At 34.0% G+C, this 1,437-nt stretch overlaps 1 protein-coding gene across 1 annotated transcript in view; it reads right to left on the minus strand.

Moving 5' to 3' along the window:
* The window catches only part of LOC107300473 (nucleobindin-2), a gene marked incomplete at both ends in the record, with an annotated part of 9,225 nt that extends 8,762 nt beyond the window's left edge, over positions 1-463 (minus strand). The window contains 1 exon segment of the mRNA XM_015829799.1: positions 331-463. Within this exon segment, the coding sequence (XP_015685285.1) occupies positions 331-463 (133 nt within the window).
* Positions 464-1,437: the final 974 nt, after the last annotated feature.

Consider the following 1,437-nt stretch of genomic DNA (forward strand, 5'->3'; position numbering starts at 1 on the left):
GAACCCAGTTGCTATTTGTATCGGCGCAAGTTAGGTAATGTAGAATTGCAGAACTTAGAAAAGTTTCAGATAAATATTCCATGAGAAAAAGATGTATCGATATCACAAATTAAATCAGGATCCAAAATAATTAATTTTATTTTTTTGTGGATTTTTTTTCTACTTGAAAACAGAGAATTGTGGGTTTTGGTTTTTAGGGGTTTTTTTCCCCCCAAAAGAAGCTACTTATTTAGTATTGTTTCAGAGACATATTTATAGCAAGTGATTACATTCTCCCTCACTGAACACAGGGAAGATAAAACAACACAGCTCATTATTTTCATTTTATTAAAATTTGCTAATTACTATACTTACCTTTATTTCTTCTATGTCTGCTGTTTGGAGTTTCTCTCTGAAATGTTTGTCTGTCTCCAAAACCTCTATCACTTGCCTGAGATAGACATCATAATACAATCCAGTGTCCTTTAAGATATATATATATATATACATATATAATTACCATTAGGTTAATAAAATAGAGGCAGAGATATTATAACTACAGTAGGTGTTCTTATCCTTGCAGATTTTCCAACATCCAAACATAATCTTTTGTTGTTCAGTGCAGAAGATGTAGCAAATTCACACAGCAAGAATTAACTTTAAATACACACACATCCTATGAATTTAATTCAATTTGAAGTGCCACGTTTTGGATTCTACTGGCACCTAGAAGAAGAAAATCTTTTTCTCTTTTCTCTCTGAAATTATAATGGAGACTTCCCCAAGCTAATGCTAACCTTTCCAGGATTGAGGAACTGGTCTTGCAGTTCCAGTTCCAAACACTTTTAAAGATTGCCAGATTGCTTTGAATCTTTTGAGACAGCCTTCCTTCAGAAGCAAGTCACGTTTGGCAAGTTCTTATTCAATGCATTAACTCTTTCTTAAAATGTTTCTGCCAACAGAAAACAAAGGCCTGCTTCTCCTAATCAGGTCATCTTTGTTTAGGAAAATAATTACAGTCTCTTCCACTTTGCAAAGAGGTCTGTAAGTTTAAACCAAACTACTGTATGTTATTTTTTCCTAGACCAAGCCAATCACCCTGTAAAAATTTCAGGATCAGAAGTCAAGATGAGAGGAATTTGACCAATTTTATCTCTAAAACCCAAAATCAAGGATCCTCTGGCTTAGATCCAAAAAAGATTACAGCCTGTCAAGCTCCATCCTAAACTACAGATAGATAGATAGATAGATAGATAGATAGACAGACAGACAGACAGACAGACAGACAGACAGACAGACAGACAGACAACCTTTATTGTCATTTTTTCCTGTGGGCACAATGGCACACATTAAAAATGAAATTTAGCTGCTTCCTCTCAAAGTGTACACATACATAACACATTTAAAACATACTATATACAACGTATTTATAGACCTACACCCTTACATATAAGTAAC

Source organism: Protobothrops mucrosquamatus, unplaced genomic scaffold (genome assembly GCF_001527695.2).
Source record: "Protobothrops mucrosquamatus isolate PMUCROS unplaced genomic scaffold, P.Mucros_1.0 scaffold7184, whole genome shotgun sequence".
Lineage (NCBI taxonomy): Eukaryota > Metazoa > Chordata > Lepidosauria > Squamata > Viperidae > Protobothrops > Protobothrops mucrosquamatus.